Source organism: Podarcis tiliguerta (assembly GCF_965153285.1).
Source record: "Podarcis tiliguerta genome assembly, chromosome: 2".
Classification (NCBI taxonomy): Eukaryota; Metazoa; Chordata; class Lepidosauria; order Squamata; family Lacertidae; genus Podarcis; species Podarcis tiliguerta.
This window is the reverse complement of record NC_139535.1, coordinates 24,501,044-24,516,766: the sequence shown is the minus strand read 5'-3', so window position 1 is coordinate 24,516,766 and position 15,723 is coordinate 24,501,044. Positions and strand designations below refer to the sequence as shown.

Here is a 15,723-nt window from a genome sequence, read left to right as displayed (position 1 = left end):
AGAGGTCCATCAAGCCTGTGGACCTGTGTGCAACCACTGCTCTCCAACTCCAAATTTGGAGATAGAGACTCTAGGGAGCCTAGCACCAAATGGACAGGCCCAGCCCCTTTCTCTCGACAGCTGAAAGTGAAGGCTTGGGCTTGTTTTGGTGTTGGCATGCAAGGTCCCATCACCTCCACCATCCAGTACCAAAAGAAGTCAGCCCCAGCTTCACTTTTCAGAGTGATGTTTGTTTTTAGCACTGGTCAGGCAAGTGCTCTTGAGCATCCCCAAAACTGAGTGTCAAAGTGTTTAGGAAACCTGTTGAAACTGCTGTCAATCAATCACATCTGCTAACTCCAGATAGACTTCTAAGATAATGCTGAAGAATCCTTCTCTATACCACAAAAGGTAGGAAGAAATCAACTTATATTCAAACAAACAACAAAACTATTCAGCTAGTTTACAGATTAATAATGTTACATAAACTGCTGCAATGCATTGCCTACTCTAGAATTCACATTTTAAAAGGCTGAGTATTTCTATTCATATACTTTCAGGATTCCAATAAAACATTTAGTGTATTTGCCTGACCAATTGTCTCAAGAAGAGATAGTATCCTACTGCAAATACGTCCAAGAAGACAACTGATCAATACGATAACACATGTTTGATAAGTAACACAAGAATACCAAGACTTCAAAAAATTATGCAATATAAAAGACAGGAGATCTCATGAGTTAGCATACATGTGTTATCATATTGATCGGTTACCTTTCTGAAATTCAGAAGGCAATGCTGGTACAGAAGATTATACAAACATGAAATTTAAATGCATTAAAATTAGTTAAAATGAAATAAAACAGAATGCAGCAATTATATTAATCACTATATTAAAGCCAGAACTAATGAGAAGTCACATATCTAAAAGGAGAACGTAGGGAGCTCTAGAATCAGTTCTGTGGTATAGAAAATATTTCATACTATTTCTCCATAGAAAAAACCCACTTTTAGAAACACATTGTTTCAAAACATTGATTAGTAACATGATAGATGAACCCAGTATGAGTTAAACTGAGCAGCTGGAATAGAGATAATTTGTTTGTTTGAACCAGGGGTGAGAACTCAGAGGCTTAGAGGGAGAGTGTGTCAGAAAGAAAATGAACTGATATTGATATATACGTGTGTGTGTGTGTGTGTGTGTGTGTGTGTGTTGTGTTGCATGTGTAACTTTGTATCAATGTAACATTTTTAACTGTAACTGTATTTTTGTAACATTTTGTTTAAGGAGAGAAAATGGGAGGTCTTTCCATCAGGCAAGAATAAATGCTTAGTGCTATGATGATTTCCCGCCACTGTTCTTCAAGCATGTAAAATCAGTAACTTTTCAGTAATTAATTCAATCTCTCTTTTTCTCCCTCCTGCCTGGAGTGGAGTCCCTATGACAGCCTCCTTTCAGTAACTCCTGCAGCCAAGCTGGTGCCAAATGTACTGCTCTGCTTTCCCTAGGACCACATCAGTGTGGCTGAGAGGGGAGTCGTGTCACCTGGGCAGCCCAGAACCTCCATACACACTGCCCAGGCTTGCACTCCCAGGGAAGTCCCTTTGGTGTTTTTATTGCAGCAAAAAGAAGACTGGAGGCAGCAGTTACAAGTTGCCAGTCTCTGCAGCCGCATCAGGTGCTGAGATTCTCCAGCAGTTTGACTTCACCCCGGAAGCACACTCCACTGTCTCCCAAGACAGCTGGATGCCAACATTAGCATATGCTATTGAACTGATGTGTTTGAAACTTTTACAAGCATTCCAATCAACATAATCTCCAATGGTTTCCAGTTTGGATCAGGCATATGCTAGAAGGCAATGTCTGCATATATACCATGCAGTTTGGACCATACTGTTTACAAGCACTTTTGTCTTACGCCACAAGTTTTCAGCTCGTGTCTGCACAAACTGTAGTGCAGCCTACAGGGTGTTTTTTCCTTCTAACAATAATCACTGCAGTCAAACTTGTCTGGCTAGTCCTATCAAGCTGTCACACAAGGCAACATTTCAGGTGCCTCTCATTTCAAAATTGTTTGCCAAGCCTCAGTCCCATGAACCTGGATACTTTGGGACAGGTTCTTAAGGAGTTCCAGAAAGCACTCCTTATTATCTGCACTGTATCTATTTGTATCTATTGTTTTATTTAATAACTTTATGTGTTCCCATTCAATATGCAACATGTTAAAATAATTTAAAACCACACAAAATAGCAGGACTATACACAAATGATATTAGCAATGTGAACCATAGTCCACGATTAATACGCAATAGTTTAATAAAACATTGTTTAGCATTTTGTGTGAACCAGGCCATTATGGAAACCTACTTGTATGATTTGTCGTTAACATGTGATTGTTAACATTTTTAAATAACAATTTTTATTAATTTTTAGTGTATACATCTCAAAATAAACATTTTACATAATACCATGTAACAATTGACTTCCTCCCTTCCCTTTTCATGCTTCATTTTACTTATATATCATTCCTGCATATTTCACTATAGCCAATCTAATCATTTCTCTGTTTAACATCCTTCAAATATTTACCATACTGTTGAATTTATCTAAATGCTACCAGCAATTATATTCTAAATATTCCACTCCTCTTTGAATAAAGATTCTTCTTGCTCTTTTATTCTATAGGTTAAACAAATTCTATCATCTTAATTTTCCAATCTTCCTTATCAGGGATCTCACTCACTTTCCATCTTCGGGCTAGCAAAATTCGAGCTGCTGTGGTTGTGTACATAGACATTTTTTTCCTCACAACTGGGAACTTCAGACTTAAGTATTCCTAACAAAAAGGCCTCAGGTTTTTTGGGGGGAATGTTGTATTAAACATTTTTAAAACTCATTGTAGATCATTTCCTCATAGCCATTAACCTTTTTAACCACCCTGAGACCTCTGGGTATAGGGTGGTATATAAGTACATATGGAAAAATGTTCCTTCCTTCTCTGCATTACCAGCACAGATCTGATCCAACTTTGTACATCTTGACCAACCTACTCACTGTTAAATGCCATCTGTGCATCATTTTCATACAAGTCTCTTTTAAAGTATAACATGCAGTAAATTTCAAATCATTCCTCCAGAATTTCTCCCAGAGGTTTAGGTCTATGTTATGCCCTATATCTATTGCCCAGTGTGTCACTGAAGCTTTTCCTAACTCATCTTTTGGTTCCCCCTCTAATAAAAATTATACGTTTTTGACAATTTATCCTTATTCCAGTGGCGTAGCGTGGGTTGTCAGCACCCGAGGCATGGCAAGTAATTTGCGCCCCCTAACCCGGGGCAAGGCAAGTAATTTGCGCCCCCCCCCCACTGCACTGTCCCTCCCCCAAATAGTCCCTCTCTCTCTCTCTGCACCGCACCGCACGCCTGGCACCCTCCCCTCCACAGTGGGCGGCGACCCAGCAGCTTGGATCGGATTCGCACAGCCAGCACTGCAGTGAGAGAGAGTGAGTGAGCCAGGTAGGGGCAGAGAGCTGCGAGTGCGAGCGTGCCCCCCCAGATGTTGCGCCCGGTGCGGCCAGCTCCCCCTGCACCCCCCACGCTACACCACTGCCTTATTCCAAAGTAATTCTCTTTCAAACTAAGCTTTGATCTGGAAACCCATTTTTAAAAAATCTAATTTAAACATTTCATATATTTGATGATACTGTAACCAATGTGTAATTTGGCTCCTTACTTCTTCCATTGGTTTCAATCGAGGTTCACTCCCTGTAAATTCCAACAGATCTCTGTATGTAGCCCATTGTCTATCCATGTTAATTCTCTTGATTGTGAGTCTTTTCTACATTTATTTACTTCTCCAAACTTTTTAAATTCATCTAAAACCTTGGGAATGCTTACATTAGGTTGTTCCACATTAGGTTTACATTAGGTTGTTAGGGCCATGTCATCCGCAAAAGCCTTTAATTTATAAGTTCTACACCATGGGTAGGCAAACTAAGGCACGGGGGCTGAATCCGGCCCAATCGCCTTCTCAATCTGGCCTATGACGGTCCGGGAATCAGCGTGTTTTTATGCCTCTCTGGGTTATTTGTGGGGCCTGCCTAGTGTTTTTACATGAGTAGAATGTGTCCTTTTATTTAAAATGCATCTCTGGGTTATTTGTGGGGCATAGGAATTCGTTCTTCCTTTCCTTTTCAAAATATAGTCCAGCCCCACACAAGGTCTGAGGGACAGTGGAAAAGTTTGCTGACCCCTGTTCTACACCCTACGATTCCTTGTGATCATTGAGCTGCAATATATACATGAAAATCTAAAAGGACTTTTCCATTCACTTCAACGGAGAGGACAGCTTTAGGTGAGCAGTGCTGGATCTCGTAATGAAAAGCAATGCCACTTGAGCAGGAATTCCTTGTGTTTGCCAGGTTTAAAATGTGGCTCTTGACTGTAGCATCAATATTACTACTGTACAAAAATAATCTGTACTAAAGGTGAAATACTTCAAGCCATTACCTGAATACTTTGACTGAAGACATGCTGTCACTACAGATTTAGATAGCATTATTTGCATCTATGCAGAATTCTTCCAGCATCCCAGCTGCTTCAGGTCACCATCTCTACCCTGCTACCCTCTGCCAATTGGACACTCTGTTCGTTCGTTCTTGTTCAAGGACTAGCTTTGTTCTCGTTAATTTGTGACAAGCAAATCTAAGTAAGAGGCTGCATGCTTTGTGCTTAGATCAGATCCTTTTCTAAGAATTTCAAGTGCAAAGCAGAGCAAAGTGACAGACTGGCACGCCTGTTAAAAAGGTCACATATAACCTTTGGACTGCTGGATGCTCATAGAGTAGACAACTACTAGCAGTTTAATATGTGAACCCGAAACGTTGAAGAAAATTTCACCATCTGCATGCAGCTGGTAGGTGCCAATATACAGCTGATTGACTTATTCTATGTTGGATGGGTGGGAATTGGTTTCTTCATGCTACTTGTTAGGCAATTAATTAAATAATAATAATCAAAAAATGCCTTTGATAAACAGTATTTTGATAAGCAGCTCCTGACATGACAGCAAAGTTGTCCAGCAGGCTAGAGTGTCCTGGCAACTCCAAGTGTTCCAAGTCATGTTCCAATCTCTTAAAAACTATGAAAGCAATATGTTATCTTCTGGAATCAGAGCTTTATGAAGCCACTTCTTTTCCTCCTGCAAATGTGTTGATTGTGTTGAAAAATGATAGGAAAGCAGGAAAAAAGAATTCTGACCTAGAGGTTCCAAGGTCCAATTTTGTAAGCAGTGTTGCCAAACAGGGGTCACTTATTGACACTTAACTATACATATATTTTGAAAATACATGTGAGTGTTTAGACCCTGCCTTTAATTCTTCACTTGCTGCTGCTATTTTAAGCAATCTCCCCTGGGAACCCTCAACTCTAATGAAAGAACGCAATACCTTGCAATGCTTTTGCCCCATGTTAGAGCAGCACCAAAATAAACTGCCAACACTTTATAGCTAAAGTGGAAAACATGCTTGCTGGAAAATGACATTGGATGGACCATCCTGTTTCTAATCAGAATGTGATTTCAAGGAAGGTAGTATTGACATAGCTGAAGACCTTTTACACGTTTATCCTTTTAATGTAAAAAAATGTTAAAGGTAAGGCTGAAAATATAAGAGAAAGATATATAATCTGTTATATCATTTAAATGAAAACTTACAAACCCACCAGCTGTTTGTACTGCACCAAGGCCACATCAGCATGATTTTACTGATAGGAAACATCTTTCCCCAGTTCAGAAAAATCTGTCAAATTAATCTGTTAAAATAGAAAGTGAAAACTACCAAAATCCTCCCTGCAGTTGCACCACAGGTGAAGCTGCAGCTTGATCTTATACTGAACATCCATGTTTATGTTTACCAGAACATCCAAATTGAGCCACTGTAATTAGAGTGGGTGAGATCCAATCTAGTTTTGGCCAATAAAACAATAATATCTTATCTGTACTGGTAAGCAAACAGTCTATCTTATGGGACAATGATGCTCTAAACGTCCAACCAGAAAAATGATTCACTGTGCACCAATTTTAATTTCCCAATATTGTTTCTCGTAAAAAGGAAACTGCAATACGTTTTTTTATAAATTACAGAACTGTAACAATCTAGTCTCAAGATGCTCATAGCATGGTGAAAAAATCTAGTATTTAAGAATTGGTTCAAACTACTAAGACACCAGGGATGCTAAAAAAAAGAAAATGGTGATATTAAGAATAGACAAAACAAGAAAACACAAGTCACCAAACTGCCAAAGGATTTTTAAAGAAAAGAAAAAAGAAAAGAAAAAAGAAAAGAAAAAGTTATGTCTACTACTTTTTTGTTTGCAGGTTGGTTCAGTTCTCTCTCTCTCTCTGTGTGTGTGTGTGTGTGTGTGTTCAATTATTTTTTAAAAGCAAACTGGAAAATCATTTAGGAAAAAGCAAAGAAGGTAAAAAAGTCTGGGCACTTTTGAGAGAATATGATTGCCATAATCAACGGGTATTCCAATACCACAATACAGAAGCTAAACACTACAGGACATGAAAAATGTAAACAGATACTCCACAATTAAAATAAAGAAGTTGAAGTCTCCAAATTAGTTATAATCAAAGAAATGTAAGGTATAGTCCAGTTATGCTAGAAACTGACACGGTGAAGCACAGATCAGGGCCTACTAATTTAACTTTGACATGAATTATAACAAACTATGAAAATCATAGTAATCAACCACCATGACAAGTCAATCTGCTTTCATTCTTTAGACAAAGTTAACGGCAGCCGGTAAGGAGACTGCAGTGGACATGGGATACATCAGTTAGGATGACAGCAAAGCTCTGCACAACATTTCCTCAATAAAACTAGAGAAATTTGGCCAGCAAAAACTACAATAAATTCAAAATCATTAATAGTAGGCAAACTATTTTAAAGACACATTTAAACTCCTCTGAAAGTTATTTAATTTTCTGAAGTGGAATATGTTGTTAAAGCAATTATATGCACTAAAGCTTCTCATAAACCCAGTTTCCTACATGTACTGTAGCATCAGGGACTGTTCCCTAGCCAGAGTTCAGACATATGTACAAACTTCTGTAAAATTATATACCCAATGAACATGAGCACAATGAAGGACCCATTCATTCAAGCAAGCGGTCTTCCCACATACCACATGTGACTATGTACTCAATCATGAATGTATCAAATCCCCCTTTTAAAATCTTCTAACCTAGTGGTCATCACCACATGTTGCGACAGACAATTCCACAAATTAATTGTTGTGTGAAGCAGTTCTCCCTCTTTGTCAATCCTAAATCACTACTCATTTTCACTGGATACATAGTTCTCGTATTTTGAGGGGGATAAAAACATTCATATGATATGTAAGCTATGATCATTCCCCCTGCCACATTATTCAACTTTCTTCTAACCTAGAAAGCTCCATTCCCTAATAATTTTAGTTGTCCCTTTTTAGCAAATGTGTCCAAATGTGGACGCGGGTGGCGCTGTGGGTAAAAGCCTCAGCACCTAGGGCTTGCCGATCGAAAGGTCGGCGGTTCGAATCCCCGCGGCGGGGTGCGCTCCCGTTGTTCGGTCCCAGCGCCTGCCAACCTAGCAGTTCGAAAGCACTCCCGGGTGCAAGTAGATAAAAAGGGACCGCTTACTAGCGGGAAGGTAAACGGCGTTTCCGTGTGCATCTCTGGCTGGCCACGTGACCCGGAAGTGTCTCCGGACAGCGCTGGCTCCCGGCCTCTTGAGTGAGATGGGCGCACAACCCTAGAGTCTGTCAAGACTGGCCCGTACGGGCAGGGGTACCTTTACCTTTACATTTTAGCTGTACATTTTTTTTTTTTTTTGAAAAGCAATAAAATAACTGTGCACAGTATTCCAAGTATAGCCACATTATGATCCTGACAGTTTACTGCACGTAAACTGCAGTACTGGATGTATATTATTCAGATAATCCTTACAATAACCCAGCAAGGCAGTTCAGTCCCCTGCACCCCGGGCATCATACCACCTGTCCTGGTATGCCCCATGGAGGACCTTATGGTCTGCAAATAACAACAGCCTGAAGATTACGGGCCCCAGAGAGATTAGACTGGCCTTGACCAGGGGCTTTTCGGCCGTGGCCCCGGCCTGGTGGAACGCTCTCTCACAAGAGGCCAGGGCCCTGCGAGATTTGACATCCTTCCGCAGGGTCTGCAAGAAGGAGCTTTTCCGCCAGACCTTCAGTCAGGGTTCAGTCTGATTCTTTGTATAAGAACAAGCACGAAGCAGGTTTTCCAGCCCGCTGACAGGTCCTTATAATATCAGTGGAAACAGTTGGTCCTGGAGAGTATTAACCGCTTTCAAATTTAACCTGAGGATTGTCATTTGCCAGCTTTAATTTTAATTTATTTGAATTAATTTTGGGGTGCATTTTAATTGATTGATTGTTTTTATGCATATTGTATTATTTATAGGATGTTAGCTGCTCTGAGCCCAGCTCCGGCTGGGGTACAAATAAAATTTATTATGATTATGATTATTAGGAAGCTGAGGTTGACAGGCAAGGACTTTCCTAAGACCACCTTGTGAATGTAGCAGAAATTAATTCTTAAGCAGTGAATACAACTCACACCCTTACATTCCACACTAAACCAGAACTAAAATAACTAGGATGCTCACCCCCCTCTGGCTGCTCCCGGCAACCTAAATGTTAATATATTTCCCACAGGGCTCTGTATGTTTATGGGCAGGGATATGTGTCTCTTATATCCCATGTAAGCCAAATGAAATTAATCACACAGTTAACATTTAATTCATTCCTGAAGAAAATGTTTAAGATAACTTTCATCAAAAAACCAGAAGCCTTTTTTACTAGGGTTAACAGGCAATGAAAACCAAAAGATTTAAAAAGACTATTTATGTATGCGACAACAGCCACAAGAATGCTACTAGCCCAGAAGTGGAAGGAAGAGGAAGTTCCAACCAAAGAAAAGTGGATAACCAAGATGATGAACTATGCTGAAATGGCAAAGATGACCATGAAGATCAGACACCAAGATGAAAAAAAATTTAGTCAAGAGTGGAAAAAAATTATAGAATATCTTAAAGACAGCTGTAGATACTTAAAAACGTTAGGAGGATTGTGATAACACTTATAATGTAATATGATTTAAAGTAAAAAAAGGAGATAAAATGAATTAGAAAAATGTAATTAGATGCAAAAATAGGGGGAAATTGGAAACCGGAAGTGGGGGTTGGGGAAGTTTGAGGGCTCTAAGTAATCCCAGAAGTGTAGAAATTGAAAATGATGTGAATGTATAAGAATATTGTTTTAAAAATGGAGGGGGGGCATTCAAAAAACACACACACTCTCAATTCATTCCAACACAACTTCTGCAGAATCAAGGCCAGTGCCTTGACACAATGTGAGCACATACACAGGAACAATATATACACTTTTAAAAGTACGAATTGTGTCTGGATGGTAACTTTGAAATAATGCCAAATTTGGGGAGGCGTGGTTTAGAGGTTTTAGCAGCAATCTAGTTTCCCAGTCCTGAACAACCAAAGCTATTTTGTCACTCCACTGTGAAAACACAACAAAGCCACAGTATACCAATAGTTCGATTCTGTGCAAATTACATGGGTTTGTATTAACAACTGTTTTGTGCGTACACAATTACTACTTAACACTGTAGAGGAGCTGCAGTAGCAGGCAACTTCCTTGTTTTAATATATTCTCAACTCTGAGGCCTCAGCTGTGCTGCTAGGGATGATGGGAGTTGTAGTCCAAAATATCTGGAGGACACCAGACCAGGGAAGGATTATTAAAGCATGCCCTCAACCTCATGGTACCTCAAAGGTTAAGTACTTAATTCATTCCGGAGGTCCGTTCTTAAATTGAAACTGTTCTTAACCTGAAGCACCACTTTAGCTAATGGGGCCTCCTGCTACCACTGTGTCGCCGGAGCACGATTTCTGTTCTCATCCTGAATCAAAGTTCTTAACCTGTAGCACTATTTCTGGGTTAGCGGAGTGTGTAACCTGAAGCATATGTAACCCGAGGTACCACTGTACCCTCAGGGCAAGAAGGTTTTTGAGAATTCTTACAGACAGTTTGAGGAGGGAGAGGCCACCTTAGCTGGACCACTGGGAGTTAGATGGTGGACAGTTCTCCAGTCTATTCTGTCTCTTCTCTCCCCAGTATAGGTATGTTGTGGGTTGGAGAACCAATAGCACATGGACTAGCAATTTTTGTGCTGTTGATTTGAAGACTAAATTAGTTCTCCAAGTACTGCTGCTGCACATCTCCCTCACCCCGATTCATTTAAGTGGCCTTGTATAGGTTGCAACTTGATTCTATGAAGTTTTCTGATAGTTAAATCTAGCTTTATTGATCAAAGACATATTTTCTATTTTTAAAAAATGAGTGTTCTTTAAATTAGCTCTCCTGACTAAGCGGTCCTTGCAAAGTAAAACATTTCTGAAACTAATCACAATTGCTCTTCCAGCATAATACACCACAGAATTACTTAACAGGTCCGAAAAATATTTTAGTACTCAAAATGTATTAACAACTGTAACCCTGATCAAAGTGCTGTATTTTTCGCTCTATAAGATGCACCAGACCACAAGACGCACCTAGTTTTTGGAGGAGGAAAACAAGAAAAAAAAATATTCTGAATCTGAGAAACCAGAACAGCAAGAGGGATCACTGTGCAGTGAAAGCAGCAATTCCTCTTGCTGTTTTGGCTTCTGGGATAGCTGCGCAGCCTGCATTCGCTCCATAAGACGCACACACATTTCCCCTTACTTTTTAGGAGGGAAAAAGTGAGTCTTATAGAGCAAAAAATACGGTACTAAGTGTGATCTCAAGATGGACAATTAAATCTGGAACAAGCAAAAGAGATATTACTACTGTTGTGATGGACATTACCCTTATGGAGACCTGATTTGCATTCAATGCGGAGCCAAACCATAGCTTAACAACAAGCAAGCATGCAGGTTCTCAGAGAGAACATTGCGGCCACTTTGCTCCTGCTCCAATCCTGTTTGTGCCATGCTCTTGTAAAGTTAAGCCACAGTTTGGCTTTGTGTTATAACTGAACCAAGACTCATGGTTTATTTCGCTCCTGACAAAACATGAGCTACAGCCAAAGTTTGTTCTATGGCTTACTGCTCATGGTTAAATCTGCTCCCACCCCAAAGCCCAGGTTCAGGTATAACACTAAGCCGAACTGGAATTTGGCTGATAGCAGCACTGTAGTATCAGGCCTAGAAGGAGAACAAAGCAGCCACACTCTTTTCCCTGGGAGCCCACACATCTCCTTGTTCATACTAAGACACATTGCACTGGCTTAGTGTTACGTGTGAACTCTAGGCCATAAACTGGGTAAATGCATGTACTGGCCTCAACGAAGAGGTAAAATTTCTAAAAATACCCTCAACAATCATGCCCTAGAAAAATTGATCATGAAACTGACCAGAGGGGAAGTGACCCTGGACTTAAGTATATCCTAAATGATATCCTAATATCCTAAATGATATTAATGACTTAGTGAGAGATACAAGCATTGCTAAACAGAGACCATGTTATCAAATTCAACATATATGCATCAGCAAAACGGCCAATAAATAATAGGAAAATATGATAATGGTTTTAGACAAAAACTAGCCACTGGATCAAGCTTACAATGCCCTCAAAATATTAATTTCAGATTTAAAACAGATTTGGCTTGCAAACATAGGCCTTTGCAAGACCCTACATCTGCCCACTTCACTGACCAGTCTATGAATGGAAAGACCTTTGCATGTCAGACTCACCTTCTCTACAGAGCCGCATCGCTTCTCGGTTTTTCCCATATTCCTTGAAATTTTCTTCCAAGGTTGCTCCTATGTGACAAACAAAAATAAGAACTTCAGTTTAAGGAGTCCTTGTGGAATGGTGACTATGGAGCAAATGACATGCTAGACACTTTTTGCCAACGTTAATACAAAACATTTGTTCCAAGGATAGCTATAAAATACATTCGCTGCAAAAGTATACAACACATCCTTTCCCCTCATCTCACATAAGCAAGGTAGTTAAGAATGGGTGAATTCATTTGATAGACAAAACAGAGGTAAGGTAGAAAAAACAGCTCCAATCACAGACACCTACTTAAACATAGTTCATACAGTGGCTCCTCAGTTTAAGAACAACCCTATTTACAAACTATTCAGTATACGAACTCCGCAAAACTGGAAGTAGTGTTCCGGTTAGCGAACTTTACCTTGTTCTACGAACAGAAGCTGAACAGTGGAAGGGTACCTATAGCGGAAGGCCTCATTAGGGAAAGCACGCCTCAGTTTAAGAACGGCTTTGGTTTAAGAACGGACTTCCGGAACGGATTAAGTTCGTAAACCGAGGTACCGCCGTACTTAACTTCTCACCGTCAGATATAAGTCACCATTGCAGCAAGTCCCTAAGCATAAAAGCCGAATGCACTACAACCTCAAAGGAGCCATGCAAATCATTTGATAGATAGATGGGTTGCCTGCACCTGTATATACTTTTATTTGGAAACACTTCCCATGTGACCATTTTCATTCACAGGCAGCCGATGTAAGTCAGTCCCCCAAATACCTTATTAGTCATGGGAATGACTTGTAGGAACACACAAGTGAGCACATATTTTAAGATGTAAAAAAGCAAAAAGCACATCAATTAGCAAGCCATGTACAGTTATTATATTAAACAACTTCAAATATTCAGAATAATGCCTTCCTAACAGAGAGTGGTAAACACATTAAAGTCTTTTGCTTGATGAGGCTTTTGTGTTCCAGCTCAAAGCACCTGTAAACAAAAACTGCAACACAGAAATGGCCCTAGCAGAGACAAAATACCTGGAAGCATGCAGCTGCTCTCTTGGTTACTCAGGTAAATGAGGAGCAGAACATACCCTAAATCTGCTCTCAGTTGAGGAAGCATACCTATACCTAAGGATTGGAGAGCAGCCTGTCACAGGCACACTAAGGATTACCCACATGCAGATAAACCTCGAAGAGCGGCAGGGTGGAGTTGGCTCCGGGTGAAACCTGGATCTTCCTGGCCAATCACCGCAACTCCCCACCTATCTCCGAGCCTGGGACAGATTCCGGGGACAAGAGGAAGGCTGGAGCGCCTCCCCCGCCCGGTCCCCGCAAGCGACCAGCTGGGTTAACCCCTTGGCTGCCGGGCCGGACCCCTCTCCTGTCCTTCCCTCCCCCATCCACCTCTCACCGTCGTTCCCGTGAAGTTTAGCAGCATCGACCCAATGGCTCCAGGGCTGCCCCAGCATCGCCTCCGGGCTGGGCAAGGACTTGCGCTCCCCGACCGTCGCCATTGCCGCGCTGGTGGCTGGGGTCGTGCTCGCGGCAGCAGTGCTGGCGGGGCCGGGGCCGATCTCGCCTCCGCCTCCACCTCCTCCTCCTCCGCCGCCTCCGTGCCGGGGCCGCCGCTGCTGCCTGCTGGCCGCCGCCGCCGCTCTGCGTTGCTCCCCTCTGACGTCAGCCACGGCCCGCGCCGACATTCTTTCCGCTGCTACAATGTAACGAGAAAAGTCATCAGGCTCTTTAAGGTGGCGCCGCCGCTTAAGGAAGCTCCGGCAGAATTCCCCTCTCGCCAGGCGGAACCGGGGCTGCCGCTACGGGCGCAAGGCTGGCAGGGGCAGAAGCGGCACCAGCAAGAGGCCTCGCGCCGCCTTTGTTTCCAGTTTCCCATTAACCCGCCGCTGCAGGTTCATAATCATCGGCCCGGGGAAGCGAACCAGTGGGCTTTTCTTTTTTTTCCCCCTTTCCCCCGCTGCAGCTATTATGGAAAAGGCGACGACCAGCACGATCGCCGTCATCGGGGATCCCGAGGCGACAGCCGGGATCGCGAGGCGCTTCCTTCCAGCAGCCCAATGCGAGACCCGCGGGGCGCCGGTTCCGAGGGCGCCATGGAAGCGGCCTAGAGCTGGACCGCGCGGCCCCGCGAACTCCAGAAACTTCAGCGAAAGGAAGTCAGTTAATTTTAGGAGTCTCGCAAAGCTCCGCGCATATTATCCCAGTCGGGCCCCCGCCCCACCGCTTCCCCCTTAAGCAGAGGCAGGCTCTTAAAGGCACAGGGGCCCTTTCCCACACAGCCAGGAAGCTCGGGAGGCAGCTCTCCCCCCCACTCGCCGTCCCCGCACCGCCCGATTGAGTCTAGTTTCCACAAACGCGTAACCCACCGAATCTCCTCTCATGACACACACTGCTCAACCCCGCACTCTTCTTTTTAGGCGCTCCCGGGAGCCCGTCCCCTCTCGAGGCTACCTTAACGCCAGACGCCTCCCTCTGGGCTCCCTCCCACCTTAAAAGTTTTCAACGTCAAGCACAGGGACGGAGGCTGAGTAGGAAACAAGCAGGAAACTAACCCCATCTATGTAACTCATCTCCCGCCCCCAGCGCTGTCGCGGACACCTTCCTCTCGCAAATGTCATCCGCCGATCTTGCCTTAAAAGGTCTCATTTAATATTTAAATCGCTCCGCTCCGGCGCACCAATGGGATGCGGCGCACGGCGACTTCCTCGTCGAAAGAGGCGCCGCGCACTCCCAGAGCGGGGCTTTATTATCTGTCAAAAGCATGAATGAAGACCGAGATTGCCAATTCCCCCCCCCCCGCCCTTACCCCACCCACCTCCTCCAATGCTAGGGAGTTAAAGAAAAGAAGCGCCAGAAAAAAAAGGGGGGGGGATCTCTCTCTCTCTCAAAATAAAAGATTAACCGCTTTAAAAGATGATCAGGAAGAAATATTATTCAGACAGACCCTTGCTTAACCCTTTCATTGTCCTCAGAGGAACTGTGCTTGCAACTTCGCAATTTTGTACTGTTCTCAGTCTCAAAGTCATATCTAGTGATATTAATCCTTACGTCAAGTATTCAAAAGGTTTTACTTCTTCCAGTGAGGACAAGAATGGTTTTACAGCAACCGTCTTCTTTATAGGAGGTTATCATTACACAGCTTTTGCAATGTATATTTTTTGCAGCATCTGCACAAATTTTCTTAGACTATTACCTTAGAATATTTTATTTTAGCATACTTCGGTGGATCACAAAACACTTTGGTATAAAAGAACTCAAGACACATAAATACACACTCAGTCATTCAAGACACACTCAGTCATTCAAAAATGTCATCAATACATACATAGATACTGAGAGTATACTCAGCAGACTGAGCACCTAACTATTTGAAAATAAAACTGGGCCACCCACAAATAAGGTAGTGGTTTCTAAATTATTAGGGGACTCCCTTGCCACGCAGAAGTGAAAAAGTAAATACTAAAAAAAACCCAACTCCTAATGTAGATCTAGTGGTCTCCAAGAGCTATAGCTTGGTGAGTTCAGTTCAAGAGGAGTGTTACTTGGGGGGTGGGAGGGAATTGGCTTAAAAGCTTATCACCTCCTAGAGGTTTGCTGTCTGAAGTACTGAACAGAAGCATTTGATGTGGATCAGGATATATTGCAACATCTAACTGCAGGTTTTAGAAAATAGTAGGCATTTTTTTAAAAAATTAGGTTTATCCTGAGACTGCTAAAAACCACACATCATGAACCAATAAGATATTCATATGTAAAATGCATGTGCTGAAATGTTCTTCTTAGTAACAAGATTGCTCAAATTTAGCACACCAAGCAATATGCGCTGCTTATTCAACATGCTCTGTATTTCAAAACCATGTTCATG

At 42.2% G+C, this 15,723-nt stretch overlaps 1 protein-coding gene across 3 annotated transcripts in view; it reads right to left on the bottom strand.

Annotated features, from left to right (window-relative positions):
* The window catches only part of ATXN7 (ataxin 7), a 94,161-nt gene that overhangs the window by 50,839 nt on the left and 27,599 nt on the right, over positions 1 to 15,723 (bottom strand). For 2 of the 3 annotated variants that reach the window (XM_083424948.1, XM_083424947.1), the window contains exons 3-4: positions 13,255 to 13,554; positions 11,817 to 11,885 (exon numbers count right to left, since the gene is read on the bottom strand). In XM_083424948.1, coding sequence (XP_083281074.1) covers positions 11,817 to 11,885; positions 13,255 to 13,543 — 358 coding nt within the window. In that variant the 5' untranslated portion in view covers positions 13,544 to 13,554. Of the gene's footprint in view, positions 1 to 11,816; positions 11,886 to 13,254; positions 13,555 to 14,224; positions 14,376 to 15,723 lie in introns of those variants that run through there. The other variant, XM_083424949.1, reaches the window with a different exon arrangement.